The sequence below is a fragment of the Panthera uncia genome, chromosome B4 (assembly GCF_023721935.1).
Source record: "Panthera uncia isolate 11264 chromosome B4, Puncia_PCG_1.0, whole genome shotgun sequence".
Lineage (NCBI taxonomy): Eukaryota > Metazoa > Chordata > Mammalia > Carnivora > Felidae > Panthera > Panthera uncia.
The window spans coordinates 123,757,014-123,770,493 of NC_064809.1; the positions used below are offsets into that span (position 1 = coordinate 123,757,014).

A 13,480-nucleotide genomic window follows, 5' to 3' on the forward strand; every position below is an offset into this window, starting at 1 on the left:
AGAGCAGTTCTATTTTTAGTTTTTTGAGGAACCTCCATACTGATTTCCAGAGTGGCTGCACCAGCTTGCATTCCCATAGAGCAGAAGTTCTTTGAGTGTGACCCCAGACCAGCAGTATCTACATCACACAGAAACTCATTAGAAATGCAGATTCTTGTCTACCTCCCCAAGCTACTGGATCAGACACCTTGTGGGTGGGGCCCAGCAATCTGTATTTTAACAAGCCCTCCAGATAATTTTGATGTGCAACGAAGTCACCCCTTGGGCGGTGGGGAGGGGTGGGGGGTTGGGGGTGGGGGGGTGGTGGTAAAAACTGCTAGTATCCAGCCCCATCCTAGATGAATTCAATCAGAATCCCTGAGATAGGGCTCCCCGGCCAACCCAGCGATCCTAATGGGAGGACAGAGTTTGTAATCATCACTGGAAGAAACAGGAAGTTGGCACAAATGTATTAACACTTACAAAAGTACGGTCAGCCAGGGGCAGGGTCTCAGTTAATTCTTGCAACAAGCTGGCCCCTGCTGTGGTCTCGTTAGCTGGTGAGGAACCTGAGACTCCCGGAGCGTCAGGGGGTGTGGCCAGGCCCCCAGGCGCCGGCAGTTGTGCTGGCTGTGCTGGGCAGAGCCACCTGGCTCCGGGAAGACTGCTTGGGGTCTTGGATCTTTGCTGTTGGAAGCGTGGTGCTCAGGCAGAGCTGGGGCTGGGAGAGCTCCACGAGGGGAGCCAGGGGAGATGGGAGGGGAGATTTGGAGGACACCTTAGGGCCGGATCCAGAATGGGGAGTCCCAAGTACCAATAACCCCAGGCGTTTTTTGGGTTTTCTACTAAGTGCCAGCCCCTGTGCTTGGTGCTTTAAGTGAGCCATCTCCTGTGTGTTCACATGATCTCTGAGGGCGATAACACTCGCAGGATAGTCACACGGTATCCCTGTTTTGCAGATGAGGAAACTGAGGCCCAAAGACTCCGGAGAGTCTGCCCCGGGGTCGCCGGTGCGGTCACCCGTGCGATCAGGATGTCTCCAAAGGTTCTCCCACCACACGGGGATTCAGAGTCAGGGTCCCCAGGGAAAGCGGGGTGGGGGTGGGGGGGCTCAGGGGCGGGGGTGGGGGGTGGGGGCCGGCGAGCAGGAGGTGGGGCTGAGCCGGCAGCCCCCGCCACCCGGCCGCCCTAACGCTCTCGCGTCCTCCCGCGCAGGCCCTTCCTCGTGCTGCCGCCGCTGATGGAGTGGATCCGGGTGGCCGTGGCGCACGCCGGCCACCGCCGCAGCTTCTCCATGGACAGCGACGACGTCCGCCAGGCGGCCCGGCTGCTGCTGCCCGGCGTGGACTGCGAGCCGCGCCAGCTCAGGTAGGGCCGGGTCGGGGCGCAGCGAGGGGCGTCCTCCCCGGGGGGAGCGGGACCGCCGATCGAGCCCCGCCCGGCGCCCGCCGTGCGCCCCGCAGACGGTTGAAATGACAGACGCGGGCTTGAGGATAAGCGGGTTCCCGCACTTCCAGGGATGGAGGAGGACGGGAGCAAGGCGTGTTGGGAACGCTCCGCTCTTCGATGACCAGTTATCGGCCTGCCTGTTTCTGTTCACATTCTTTGAGTCTCATTCTCCTCCTCTCCCTCTCTCCCTCCCTCTCTCCCTCTTCCCTCACTCCAAGAGAAAGAAATTATGGTCTTCCTGTAGTTTTCCAACAAAATCTTGCACAGTAAAATTGCTGGCTGGGTGAAAGCACATCTCTGCTTTTTCACATCCATAGGGATGGCGGGAGCCCTCTGTTTCCCGCGCCTGTAACCAGGTCTCTCCCCGATCAGGGTGGGAATTTTTCTTGAGCCACTCGGGACCCCCCCCCCCCCCCCGTGCATGGGGGCTCATTTTTATCCAAAGCAAAAGAAAGAAAATAAACCACTCAGCTGAGTCAAAACCTGGGTCTAAATGCAAAAAAGCAGGAAGCTCAGAGGTGTGTATGCATGTGTGTGCTGTCTTCCGGGTGGTCATTGTCACTATTTTCTTTCTATTTTTCTTTCTTCCCCCCCTGGCTTTATTAAGTTGACATATAACATTGTGGACCTGTAAGGTGTACAAGGTGTTGGTTTGATACATTTATATATTGCAACATGATTACCACCTTTAAGAGGTTGGCTAACACTTCCATTCCATCACATGATGACCATTTCCTTTTTGTGGTGAGACCATTTAAGACCCACTCTCTTAGCAATAGCAACTTTCAAGTATATGATACAGTATTATTGGCTATAATCACCATACTGTACATTAGATCCCCAGAACTTAGTCATCTTATAACAGGAAGTTGGCACCCTTGGACCAACATGTCCCCATGTCTCCCACCCTCTTGCCCCTGGTAACCACCATTCTACTCTCCGTCTCTCTCAGCTCTATTTAGAGTCCACATATAAATGAGAGCACACAGTATTTGCCTTTCTCTGTCTGACTTATTTAACTTAGCATAATGCCCTCAAGATCCATCCAAGTTGATGGAAACGCTAGGGTTTCCTTTTTTCTCGTGGCTGAATAATATTCCATTATGTACGTATATATTTTTTTCACATCTTCTTTCTCCATTCATCCATTGATACTTAGATTGTTTCCATATCTTGGCTATTGTGGCTAATGCTGTATTTGAACGCGGGGGTGCAGATGTCTCTTTGCAATCCTGTTTTCATTTCCTTTGGATATCAACCCACAAGTGGGATTACTGTATCACATGGTAGTTCTATTTTTAATTTTTTGAGGAACTTTCACACTGTTTTCTATCATGGAATGGTGGCTGTACCAATATACATTTCCACCAAGAGTGCCCAAGGGTTCCCTTTTCTCCACATCCTCACCAACACTTGTTATTTCTTAGCTTTTGGATAGCTAGCCATTCTAACAAGGGTGTGCTGATAACCCATTGTGATTTTGATTTGCATTCCTGAGCATGTGGGGTTTCTAAACAGTTTGGGTTTTTTTTCCCCTTAGTGTGTGAGGTCTCTGAGTTCTTGGGTGTCTGTGTCCCTGAGTGTAATGTTTCTGAGCTGTTGGGGGTCTGTATCCCAGATTTGGGGTCTCCCAGCCATTTAATATGGTCCACGCAGGATTGGAAGTCCCTCGATTCTTTGTGGGTTCTGCATCCTGGATGTGTGGACTCTGAACCCAGAGTAAGAGTTCTCTGAGCTGTTTAAAGGGTCTGTATCAATGTGTGAGATCTACTGGCTGGTTGGAGCCTTTGTTCTTGAGGGCCCTGAACTGGCTGGCTGTTTCCCCAGGTGTAAGGTCTCTGGCTATATGGGAGTTTGTATTCTCGGTATATGATCTGCAAGGCAGCTTCAGGTATGTGTCCAAGATATGTCTATCTGTAGGTCTCTGTGCTGTTTCTGTATCTGTTTTCAGATTGTGAGGTCTCTGAAGTATTAGCCAGTCTGTACACAGAGTATAGCATTCTGAACACTTGGGTATGTTCGTCCGATAGAGTGAATCCCTTGAGCCATTTGCAGGTCTTTGCAGGTCTATGTTTATGAGCTGTGTGGGCATCTTTGTTCAGAGTATGAGAGCTCTGAGACATTTGGGTGTCTTGTCCGAGGTGTGAGCTGTTGAGCAGTTTGAGGGTCTTCATGTCAGGGTTTGAGGTCTCTGAGTTGTTTGTTAAATGTTTCACATCCATCTGCTATTGGGGATTTGTGAGGAAGAGTGGAGTTTCTGAACTTTTTGGTGGTCTGTGTTTCAAGATACGAATCTAAAATATGTAAAGAACTCATACAAGTCAGTAACAAAAAAACAATCTGATTATAAAATGGGCAGAAGATCTGAATAGGCATATTCCCAAAGAGGACGTCCAGATGGCCACCAAGCACATAAAGAGTTACTCCTCATCCAGAAAATGCAAATCAGACCCACAGAGAGATATCCCCTGACACCAGTCAGAATGACTATTAGCAAAAAGACAAGAAACAGGTGTCGGCGAGGATGTGGAGGAAAAGGAACCCTCGTGCAGCGTTGGTGGAAATGCAGACTACGGCAGCCACCGTGGAAAACGGTAATGGAGGTGCCTCAAAAAATTAAAATTAGGGTTACCACAGGATGCGGCAGTGCCACATTGCTGGGTATCCAGCTGAAGAAACAAAAACACAAATTGGAAAAAATACATATCCCTATGTTTACTGCACATTATTTATAAGCTAAAACATGGAGACAACCTATGTCCATCGATCGATGAATGGATAAACAAGATGTGGTGTTTATACACAGTGGAATACGATGCAGCCATAAAAACCAATGAAATCTTGATTTGCAACAACATGGACGGACCTTGAGGGTATTAGGCTAAGTGAAATGAGTCAAACAGAGAAAGACAAATACCACATGCTTTCACTTATGTGTGGAATCTAGGGAAAAAAAAAAACAAAACCCAGACTCACAGATACAAAAAACAGATTAGTGGCTGCCAGAGGAGGGTAATGAGCAGTGGGCAAAATGGGTAAAGGGGATTAAAAAGTTCTGGGGCGCCTGGATGGCTCAGCTGGTTAAGTCTCTGACTTCAGCTCAGGTCATGATCTCGCGGCCTGTGAGTTTGAGCCCCACGTCAGGCTCTGTGCTGACAGCTGGGATCCTGAAGCCTGCTTCGGGTTCTGTGTCTGCCTCTCAATCTGCCCTTCCCTCACTCACACTCTGTCTCAAAAATGAATTGTTCAAAAACAATTTTTTAAAAAAGTACAGGCTTCTAGTTATAAAATAAGTAAGTCACAAGGATGAAGAATATAGTCCGTAATATGTATTAACTGGGGCGCCTGAGTGGTTCAGTCGATTGAGTGTCCGACTTCGGTTCAGGTCATGATCTCACAGTTCGTGAGTTTGAGCCCCGCGTTGGGTTCTGGGCTGACAGCTCAGAGCCTGGAGCCTGCTTCGGATTCTGTGTCCCCCTCTCTCTCCGCCCCACCCCTGCTTGTGCTCTCTCTCTTTCAAAAATGAATAAACATATAAAAAAATTTTTAATAATAATAATACGTATTAACTTTGTAAGATGACAGATGGTAACCACACTTATGGTGGTGACTATTTCACAATGTATAACAAGTGTTAAATCACTGTATTATGTATATCTGAAGCTAATATAATACATCGGTCATGCCTCAAAAAATAAAAATAAATTTAGAAAACACCTTAGGACAGACATCTTCAAAGATTTCAGAGGCCTCACACCCTGAACACATACTCGAGATACTTCAGAGGCAAACTTTGAAACCCACACCGTAATGAGTTTGCAGACCTCATACCTTGAATACAGAAGCCCAGAGGCCAAGATTCAAACTTGGAACACAAACCCTCAAAGAGCTTAGAGACTTCACACACTGAACACACATTGTGAAAGACTTTGAACTCATACATAGTCACTATTTTCAAATCCCCACTGTGCACCCAATGAGAAACTGCCCTTCCTCTGAAATCCATCTGGCCCAATCGTGTGACCAGGCCACAGAGATTTCCACCCTTCTGATCTGATTGGGGTCTTCCAGGAAATAGAGGGTTTACAGCATAAAGCAGAGCCCGCCCCCACCCCGGAGACCCCAGAGATGCCCCTTGGCCCAGGAACATACGGGGGGCTGATCAAGTCACCATTGCTGGCCTTTATTAAATGCTTTACCATATTCTGGGCACTGTTTGAAGTGCTTTACACAGATTCATTAATATCTAATATTCTCCAAACCTTACGAAGTGGATACTGTTATTATGTCCACTTTACAGATAAGGCAACCGAGGCACAGATAGGTTAAGTAACATGCCCCAGGTCATAGGACTCGTAAGTGGTGAAGCCAGGACGTGGATTTAGGTGCCCCAGACCCCCAGGCCCGTAGTTCTAACCACTCAGGTTTCTGTCTAGGCAGCTCCTGCCTACACTGTCCTCCCATAAGGGATGACCTTGTCACCTAGAATAACGGCAGGTCTTGGGGAGATGCTAAGGGGCGGCTATTTATTTAGCACCTACTGTGTGCCAGTTCTCTCCCCATTTTACAGATTAGGAGGCTGTTGGTGGGACACTTTATAGATGGAGGTACCAGGGGTGGGATCCTTGTGGCTCATGCTCCAAAGCCCATCCTTTGCCCACTAGACTCCCCTGCTCCCTGTGTCCTCGGGGTGGCACCTTATCTGTCTGCTTTCTCCCACCACCCTTGCCTGCCATCACCAGCTGGAATCTGACTTGACCTTGAGGCTCCAGCTCTTCTCTTTGCAACAGTCCTGAGTCTGCTGGGTGTCAGGGAAAGTAAGGTATTGGACACCTACTCTGTGCCAGGCACTGTCTTCGTGGCATGCAGTCGCCAACAATTGTGCAAGGCAGACTTTTTTATCCCATTTTACAGATAGGAAGGCTGAGGCTAATGGAGGTAGTGGAACTTGCCTGAAGTCACACAGCTACTGTGAGGCAGATGAGTTCTAGAATGGAGGACCTGGCCAGTGGAGGTAACAACAGTGTCTCCTTGGCTCTCTCCCCTCCCCCCACTCCCAGACATTCACCTTCCAAGTTGCCAGGTAGGCTCCAGGTTCTGAGCCCAGCCCAGCTGAGCCCGCTTCTCTAAGTAAACAGCCCTAGAAAAGTGCGGGTCATTGGGGCTTCTAACAAACGCAGGAACTTGGGATCTCGGTGTTGGTGACTAGAGTGTCAGTGACTATTAGCACATATAATTACCTACCAGCTGGCCGAGGTTTCCTGGTGGGAGGCAGCCTGGATACCAGCTGGGACAGAGCAACCAGAGTCAAGGATTCTCAGGTCTGATGCTAGTACAGCCATTGATTTTCAGAGTGACCTTGGCCAAATGCTGCTGGAGCTCTGCTTTTGTCTTTATTCGGCTACAGTAAAGCCTCGCCATGGTGATGGGGTTTATTCAAAAGGAACACCATTTGATGCGGCTGCAGTTTGTAAGCTGACAGGGGTGACCCATTTATTCTTCCTTAATTAAAATATCAGATAATGTAAACCTGGGAAATTCAGCCTTTTATTTCTTCTCTTTTTCCTCTCCTTTGGGAGGTGGGGGAGGGGGCCCGTAGAATAAAAGAAAGAACAAATAATACATGCGGGCAGGGTTTTACATTTTCTTATTAATAATTGGTCTTGAAACAGTTTAGAAATACAAAGAGTAAATCCTGTTTATTTCCCTGTATTTGTAAGAGGCAATTTTTCTGCTCCAGAGTGGGGCTGTGTTAAAATAATGATAATAAGGGATGTTCTCAAATCCTATCTTAGCTGATCAACAGCATCTACCAACAGGATTTAGGGGTTATTAGAACGATGAGCTCACTCCAGGAAACGGTTACTTTTTGCAAGTATTTCTTAAAGTCAAAACAGATTTTGAGCTGTCCCAGAATGGATAAGTTTAGGGAGCAGTAAGGCGCGAAGGGTATCAGGATGGGATTCAGGAGACCGGGGTCGTTACGTTCTTTCCTTCCCTCTTTTGTTACATTTACTGAGACCTTACTAGGTGCCAAATGACACTCTCGATGCTCTCATCTGGGTCTGCTGCTGTGTAACAGGTGACTTCGCCCATCTCACAGGACAAGTTTGCTTCGTGAGGTGGGGAACCCCAGAAGGGAGCCGAGTATGAATTTAATGAATTGAACCCTGCTTGACCTCTACTTTAAAAAAAAATATTTTTTTTTTTTAAATTTTGAGAGACTGAGCACGAGTTGGGGATGTGCAGAGGTGGAGGGAGACCCAGAACCTGAAGCGGGCTCCAGGGTCTGAGCTGTCAGCACAGAGCCCGATGCAGGGCTCGAACTCAATGAACCTCGAGATCATGACCTGAGCCAAAGTGAGATGCTTAACCAACTGAGCCACCCAGGCGCCCCTGATCTACTGCTTTTAACCCTTCTCAGGTCTCCTGGACACCTTTTGAGGTTAACAGGCTTTTGCCATTTGTCCAGTTTGGGTCAAACTGGGTTCTAAGGTGAAGGTTGCACCCCAACAGTACCTGTCCTAAAATCCTGGTGCCTCCCACATAGCCTCTAATGACAGCTGGAGGTTCAGGTTTGTTTATCAATATGTATGGGGGTGCTGGTGGTCCGTGACGCCCTGTGGGAGGCATAGGGAGGCCACGTCAGGGCCACAGCATCTGGTGATCACCGAGTCACCTAGGAGACAGGCATTGTGCTGCTGGAGCTGTTGGCCCTCTTTCCCATGAACATCTGTGGCCCTTTAAGAAGAGTATCGCCCCGTGAGGGGACTTCCGGCCCTTGTGTCAGAAGGAGAGATGCTCTCCATCATTCTCCACCCATCTGTATGGAACCAGGCCTTGTTCTGGGCTCGGGGTGGGGGGGGGGGGGTGGTGGAGACAAGGACCCCAGGACTTAGGCACCGCTGGGGAAATGCAGGCAATAAACAACAGTGACAAATGGGCAAGATGATCTCACATAGTCTGAGTGTTGCAAAGACAGGGAAGCAGTGTGGGGTAGATAGGGATTGAGGAGGGAGGGGCGGACGGTCGGTATTCAGAGAGCACCTTGGGCTCCCGAGGGGAAAGACGGTGCCACACTCCTGATGTAAAGGTACACTTGGTATCTTAGGCAGAAGACCGGGAAAAAAACTGGGGGGAAAGGGTTCCATCCGGAGCCACATCCACGCCAGCCATTTCCCTCAGTCATTTCCATAGCCACCTCTGAATCCAGACCTGGAGGCCTCCCCATTCCCTCCCTCAGAAGGTCACCTGTGGAAGTAGGGCACCTGGGCCCCGGCAGGCTCCCCAGCCTCTCACCGAGTCAAGAGCTGTTCTCTCTTCTTCCTTGGAGTGCCCTTGTCCTTGATTGGCTCTGGAAAATTCCTGCAGCTCCCCACGGCCTCTCCAGAGGGGCTGGCATTGGAAGGGCAGCCACAGAATGCCAGTCCCTTCCTCACCTCCAGCGGACATTAAATCTATGCCTCAGGCTCCATGGTGACCTGGTGGAACCACTGCTGTCCCCACACTGATGTCAGTGCATTAGCGCCTCCTGGAAGACCGGAAACTGCCCTCTCCCTGATCCCAGGAGAGTCCCGGTGAGGCTAGCTGTTCTCCCCTAACAGTATCAGGGACAGGCCATGAAGCCTGCTCCAAGAGCTGAGCTAGCAAGGCTGTCCTGCTCTCAGCGGGCACAGACCGAACACCTTCTGTGTGGCTGACATCCCATGTGTGTCCCCCATGGCCAGGCGGGGGAGAGGCATGTCCCCAAGTAATTACAGAAAATTCTGGTAACTGTTATAGGGCAGTAAAGATCTGGCTCCGGGAGAGCTGGAAACATACGAGGTAGCTTCGATCTGAATGCTGACGAATGAACAGATTGATCAGGTGGAGAAAGTGAAGAGAGGAGAGGAAGGGAAGTCAGTCTACACGGAGGGGACCACACAGGGGTCCTCAGGGTTGGAGCTCGGGTTGGAGGAAACCTAAGGAATCCACACCATTCAAGCACCACCCCCCTGAGCACCTCCTGCAGGCCAGGCTCCGGACCAGGCACCGAAAATAGGGCTGAGCTCATCTGACTGTATATGCGGGACATAGGAGCCGTCACAGACTTTTAAGCAGGGAGATGACATCAGATTTGTAGTTTAGAAGGAAGGGCTGGTGGCTGTGTGGATAATGGGCTGAGGCGCGCAGGGGTGGGGCCAGAGTCCAGAAGCTGTTTCGGGAACCCAGGTGAGAGCCGCAGGCAGCCGGACTGAGAGGTGGGGAGGGCCGGAGACCCAGTGAAGGTGGAAGCAGCAGGACTTGGTGATGTATGTGGGGTGAGGGAGTGAGGGGTATCAGGCATGGCTCTGGCAGCCGTGGGCTGGGGTGTTTGGTGTTTCCTGGGGACAGAGATCCAGTTTGGGAAGATGAGCAAGTCCCCAGGACGGACAGTGGTGATGGTGTCATGACGATAGGAATGTACTTCATGCCACCGAATGCGCACACTTTAAAATGCTTAAAACGGTAAATCAGTGTTGTATATATTTGACCACAATTTCTTTCAATGGCTGTCGTGTGTTACCAAATGAAAGAGACGATGCAGGATAGTGTCTAAGGTGTCACCCTTGTGTGAAGTATGCACGTGTATTTGCTATCCGTGTTGGGCTGTCGCTGGAGGGGTAGATATGAAGCCAGTAACCAGGGTCATATCCACGCTCGCGGAGGAGAACTGGAAAATGAGTGTACGGGACTCCTGTGGCTGCTGTAACAAAATACCATGGGCAGGACGTCTTAAAACAACAGACACGTTGGTCTGGAGGCCAGAAGTCCAAAATCAAGGGCCATGTTCCTTCCAGATTGTCTGGAGGAGGATCCTTCCTTTCTTCTTCCAGCTTCTAGAAAAGCCAGCTATTCCTTGGCTTGTGGCAACACAACCCCAGTCTCTGCCTCCTCCTCACATGGCCTTCTCTCTGTCCAGATTTTCATCTTATAGGGACACCAGTCATGTTGGATTGGGACCCACCCCCGTGACCACATCTTGATTTGCTTACGTCTAGAAAGACCCTATTTCCAAGTAAAGTCACATTCACATGTAAAGGGGTGGAGGGTTAGGACATCAACATATTGAAAGGGGACATAATTCAACCCATCACACTGGGGGACAGAGACGGCAGGGAAACCCATGTGACTGTTGCATTCTGTAGCATGTGGTAACCTATTCCCCTCACCAAATTTTTTACATTAAAGATTCACCCTGAGGTTTCTGTCTTGGGAGGGTGTGTAGCTTAGGGATGCTTTTAACAAATAGAGGACAAGGACAATATGAGCTAAGTAATAATGGATTCAGTTTTGAAAATGTCAAAGACAAGTTGCCATGCCAGCTGGTTGTCTGCAGAAATGAGAGAGTCCATGTAGGGCTTCTCCACCAGAGCAAGGTTGCCAGTGAGTCAGGTGCTCCCCGAGCATCTAACAGAGAGGAAACAGAGCTCAGTGGTTAAGAGTGTAGGCCTTGCAGCCTGACTACCTGGGTTTGAGTCCTGGCTTGACCATTTACTCTCCATATGACCTTAAGCAAGTTGCTTACCTCTCTGGCCCTCAGTTTCTATATCTGCAAAATGGGGACAACCATATGCCCACCTCATGAAGTTGTAGGAAGGATCAAGTAAAATAATATGTATTTATTAGCACCATGTAGCATGTAAACCACGTAGTATACTTGCGTCATAGTAAATGCACATCGGATATTAGCGATTATCTTTATTTCTCCACTCTGGACCCAGAAGGTTACCTCCTGGTTACCAAAAACAATAGCCTCAGCTTCCTCTGGTAGAGAGCAGAAATAAGTGTCTCAATGCATGTGGTAGTATACCATCTGGGATGTGGTTTGTAGCCCAGGCTGAGGCCTCTACCCTCCTCTCTCTGCTGGTGAGCCAGCCCCCCGAGGGTGCAGGAAGAGATTCAACCCGGCCAACTGGCCAGGGGGCCACTCTCCCACCCCAGTGACAAGTAGGAGATTTTGAAGGCCATCAATGGTTAGACAATCACACTTCTTCAAAGCAATCGAGCACCCATCACCAGCTGCATTTGTGACCTGAGGTGGGGTCAGTAGTGAGGAGAGACAGCAGAAGGAAAGGAGAATGTATGTGGCAGATATGGCCCCCCATTGGCAGGGCCTTGCCCCAAGTGAGCAGAAGTTAGGGAAGAGGTTAGGGGGCATAGAATATTCTAGAAGATAGGGTCTTGCAGCATGGACTTTATCTCAGACAGCTGGCTTACTTGGCTAGGGCAGATATCAGATACCTGAGGGGCGCCTGGGTGACTCAGTCAGTTAAGCATCCCGACTTCGGCTCAGGTCATGATCTCACAGTTCATGGGTTCAAGCCCCGCATCGGGCTCTGTGCTGACAGCTCGGAGCCTGGAGCCTGGAGCTTGCTTCAGATTCTGTGTCTCCCTCTCTCTCTGCCCCTTCCCCACTCACACTCTGTCTCTCTGTCTCTCAAATACAAATAAACATTTTAAAAAAAGAAGAGGAAGAAGAAGAAATCAGATACCTGAATTCTGGGGCCTACCACAGAGCTTGACACTTAGTTGGGGCCCAGTAGAATGAATGAATGAACGAATGAATGATGCAGAAGGTTGTTACTGTGCTGCTACTGTACTAAATGACTAAGACTTTTCCTGGCCTGACACAGATGAGAACAGGCTTCGACATGGGAGACGTGGGTAAGCAAGTGTGGAGCTCAAAGAGAGGTCACACTAAGGAGGCCTTTGGGGGCAACGCTGGCAGATGGGTGGCCACTGATGTCACAGGATGCGGGTGAGAGCATCCCAAGGAAGGGACTGAAGAAGAGGCCTCACCGTGACACGAGGGAAGAGAGGCCCTAGGCCACAGAAGAGGCAGCGGTCACCAAGGGAACCGAGACGGAGAGGGCTCACCGGAACCCCAGGTTGCTGTGCCAGCACAGAAGATGCAGACGAGAGGATGTCACCGGGCATGCCGGTGAGGGGAGCACAGCACCCTTTGCTTTCTGCAGCCTGGCGTGGGCGGAAACCATATTGCAGGCGACAGACAGTTTGCCAACACTTGGAATTTGTTCTGAGCTTTCCAAGTGTTAAAAGCAAAACAGAAACACAGTTGATGCTTCACGGCAACACAGAGAACTACATCTTAAGTGGCATTTGGGGCTCGCTTCCAAATTGGAGCTTCCGATCCCAGCTGGCAGTTGTGAGGGTGTGTACTTTGTTTGCCATATGGGATTTGGCTTCCTGGGAACAGGGACCTTTTTTTGTTTTGTTTTGTTTGGCCTCCTCTTGAGTCTGTTAAATTTCTGTCCAGGGTGCTTTATTTACTTATCTGCTAGCAAATCTCTCAAATTCTAGTTTAAAATAATACTTAACACAGGAATATTCTCTTCCCTTAGCAATTAGGCAACCGGTACTGATTCAAAGGCATGTACTTAGTACAAAGTACTTTGTTCAAAACCATGACAACAAAGGTGCTTTGGGTAAGAGCGAAGGAGCGGGTCCCAATCACTCAGCAAGTTTCTAGGCACCACGATGTTCTGTTGTCTGTGCCATTTTTCCAGAATGAACTTCCTTTTCATCAGCTCATTAAATTTTTCTATAAAACATTAAGAATCACCAGACTTGATGATCTCCAAAGGCCTGTCTAGCCCTGAAGATTATTCAGTCTTGTGGCCTAACATTAGGCGTGCACATGGGAATGACACTTTTACCTGTGGGGGAAACTGAGGCCTGCAGAAGGTGAAAGAAACGGGTAGAGGTTCAGCTCATGGTCTCTCCTGTATGTTAGCAGATGATAGAAGAACTAACAATCAAGAACCTGCCTGGGCCAGACACTGTCCTGGGTGCTTCTCGTGCTCTGCTCCATTCAGCTCTATGAAAGGGCTCGATTTTCCTTTGCACATCTGAGAACACTGGGGCTCCAGGAGGTTCATAAACCTACCCACTATCACATGTAGAATGTGTCCTGTCTTGGATTTGAACCAAGTCTGTCTACAGACTCCAAAGCCCCGTTCTCTCTGCTGGAGGGGGTAGCTCCAGTCAAAGAATCAACATCAGGAAGTGT

At 49.4% G+C, this 13,480-nt stretch overlaps 1 protein-coding gene across 2 annotated transcripts in view; it reads left to right on the plus strand.

Annotated features, from left to right (window-relative positions):
• The window catches only part of ABTB3 (ankyrin repeat and BTB domain containing 3), a 315,697-nt gene that overhangs the window by 235,980 nt on the left and 66,237 nt on the right, over positions 1-13,480 (plus strand). The window contains exons 1-2 of one of the 2 annotated variants that reach the window (XM_049627509.1): positions 939-1,049; positions 1,193-1,347. In XM_049627509.1, the coding sequence (XP_049483466.1) occupies positions 939-1,049; positions 1,193-1,347 (266 nt within the window). Of the gene's footprint in view, positions 1-938; positions 1,050-1,192; positions 1,348-13,480 lie in introns of those variants that run through there. The other variant, XM_049627508.1, reaches the window with a different exon arrangement.